At 31.5% G+C, this 1,803-nt stretch overlaps 1 protein-coding gene across 1 annotated transcript; it reads right to left on the bottom strand.

The window, feature by feature from the left end:
- Positions 1-241: 241 nt before the first annotated feature.
- On the bottom strand, positions 242-1,791 carry LOC105457172 (the record flags this gene model as incomplete). The annotated part of the gene is made up of 3 exons (XM_011701684.1): positions 242-578; positions 759-922; positions 1,663-1,791. Coding segments are annotated over 3 exons (630 nt in total), but the record flags the coding sequence as incomplete, so codon positions are not given.
- Positions 1,792-1,803: the final 12 nt, after the last annotated feature.

Below are 1,803 nucleotides of genomic sequence, written 5' to 3'. Positions count from 1 at the left end.
TGTGTATAAGAGACAGGTTTTGTATTTAATTAATATATAGATAAGAGAGACAGAAATTATATCTGAACTATTTGTCAAATTTAGCAAGAAAGCTTTCTTTATGACGTTTAATTAGTCCAGACTCCAATCATATTTGGTTATGAGACCTATATTTTCTTGCATACATTCTTAGAATATTGCTGCTATAAATTCTACGTATGACAGACAATTTTTTAACAGATACAAAAAACAGCGATATAATTTATCGCGGGTACCCGAGGAATCGGTTCTCACCCGTGTGCAACGAACGACGGGCGGGCGGGCAGCTCTTAATTTTTCTTGTTACCCGGTTCTTTTTCCGAGCACTAATTTTAATGTGTTTTCCATCTATTGCTCTGATACAGTTGGGAAATTGCCAATTTAAATAAAATTCTTCAGCCACTTTAATCCATTTTTCTTGATTCATTTCTGGAAGATATGTAGGATGAAGTGCATTCCAAATAGCCTGACTTACTTGAGGAATAATTTTATATGTTGTAGATCTCCCTATTCGATAGTTCCATGATTCTGATCGCACAGAATTTCCATGAGCAAGATAACTATAAAAAATAGCAATTGACAAATGTCACAAATGGAAAATTTTATTATATACTTTATAAATTCTCTTACGATAACGTTAAAGCGACACTGCCGCAGGCAGAGGTTTTCGATTACAATTTTGTGGATTTGGCAAGAATGGTGAGACAAGATCAACCAATTGGTCAAATTTATGCGGCTACATACGAGTGAATTCATAGAATTCTTCGTGATCGTTATCCTTCATATATGTAAATTTTGTATCATAGTGTCCTTCTTGTTGGAGGGTTCGATTTATTGGCCGAATCCACCATCGTCTTTGTTTTATTCTTTTTAACATATTTTGGCTAAATATACTACTGTTGCACTTAAAGTAAAATGCAACAAAATTAACAAGTAACGAATGTTTTGATTGTTTTGATCCATTTTTCATTACACTATACAAAATATATAAAATATTATACAATAATTCTATATCCTGCAATAAAAAATTAAAAATAAAAATTAAATATATATATATATATTTATATATAAATTTAATTATTTAATTTATATATTAATTTAATATTTATTTATATTTTTATATTAACATAATATAAATAAAAAAGTAAATATATATAAATTTATATTTATTTTATATTAATTTAATATTTATTTATATTTTTAATTATTTTTTAATATTTTTTATTTAAAAATTAAATATTTTATAAATATTTTTTTTTGTTTACACTAATTTATTATTTAATATATTTACTATTAATAACATACTTACTATATTATATACTTGACATTTTAAAGAAAAAAGAAATAAGAATAAACCCACACCGAAAAGTGCTGAGAGAGCCTTTTAATTGTGCTTCCTCTTCGATCAATGAATATTGGTTAGCCGATTTACATGAATATGTTCAGTAAAACAATTCGATGAGCACGCGATTGCGTGCAATGTAGACAAAAGCTTTGCGACATGATTTGCGACGTGCGAATGCGTATCGATGAAACGTCATTTTGCGTCCGCGTTTGCGTTTGCGTTGTGCGTTTGCGACTTATGTAGATGGGGCTTTACTAACGCGATCCGCCCGACAACGAAACCGGCGGCCGACAATATACTTTGACGACGTTCGTCTCACCAAGAGCGGCAGCTAAGTTCTCTAATTCGGGCTTCGTCAATCGGCAGCTACTCGGGATCCTGCGTCCTTCTCTGCTAACGACCACAGCACAAGTGTCGCTCCGATGGTACTTCCGGCAGCA

The sequence above is a fragment of the Wasmannia auropunctata genome, unplaced genomic scaffold (genome assembly GCF_000956235.1).
Source record: "Wasmannia auropunctata unplaced genomic scaffold, wasmannia.A_1.0 LD335347.1, whole genome shotgun sequence".
NCBI lineage: Eukaryota > Metazoa > Arthropoda > Insecta > Hymenoptera > Formicidae > Wasmannia > Wasmannia auropunctata.
The sequence above is the reverse complement of the archived record's forward strand: the minus strand, read 5'-3'. Positions and strand labels throughout refer to the sequence as shown.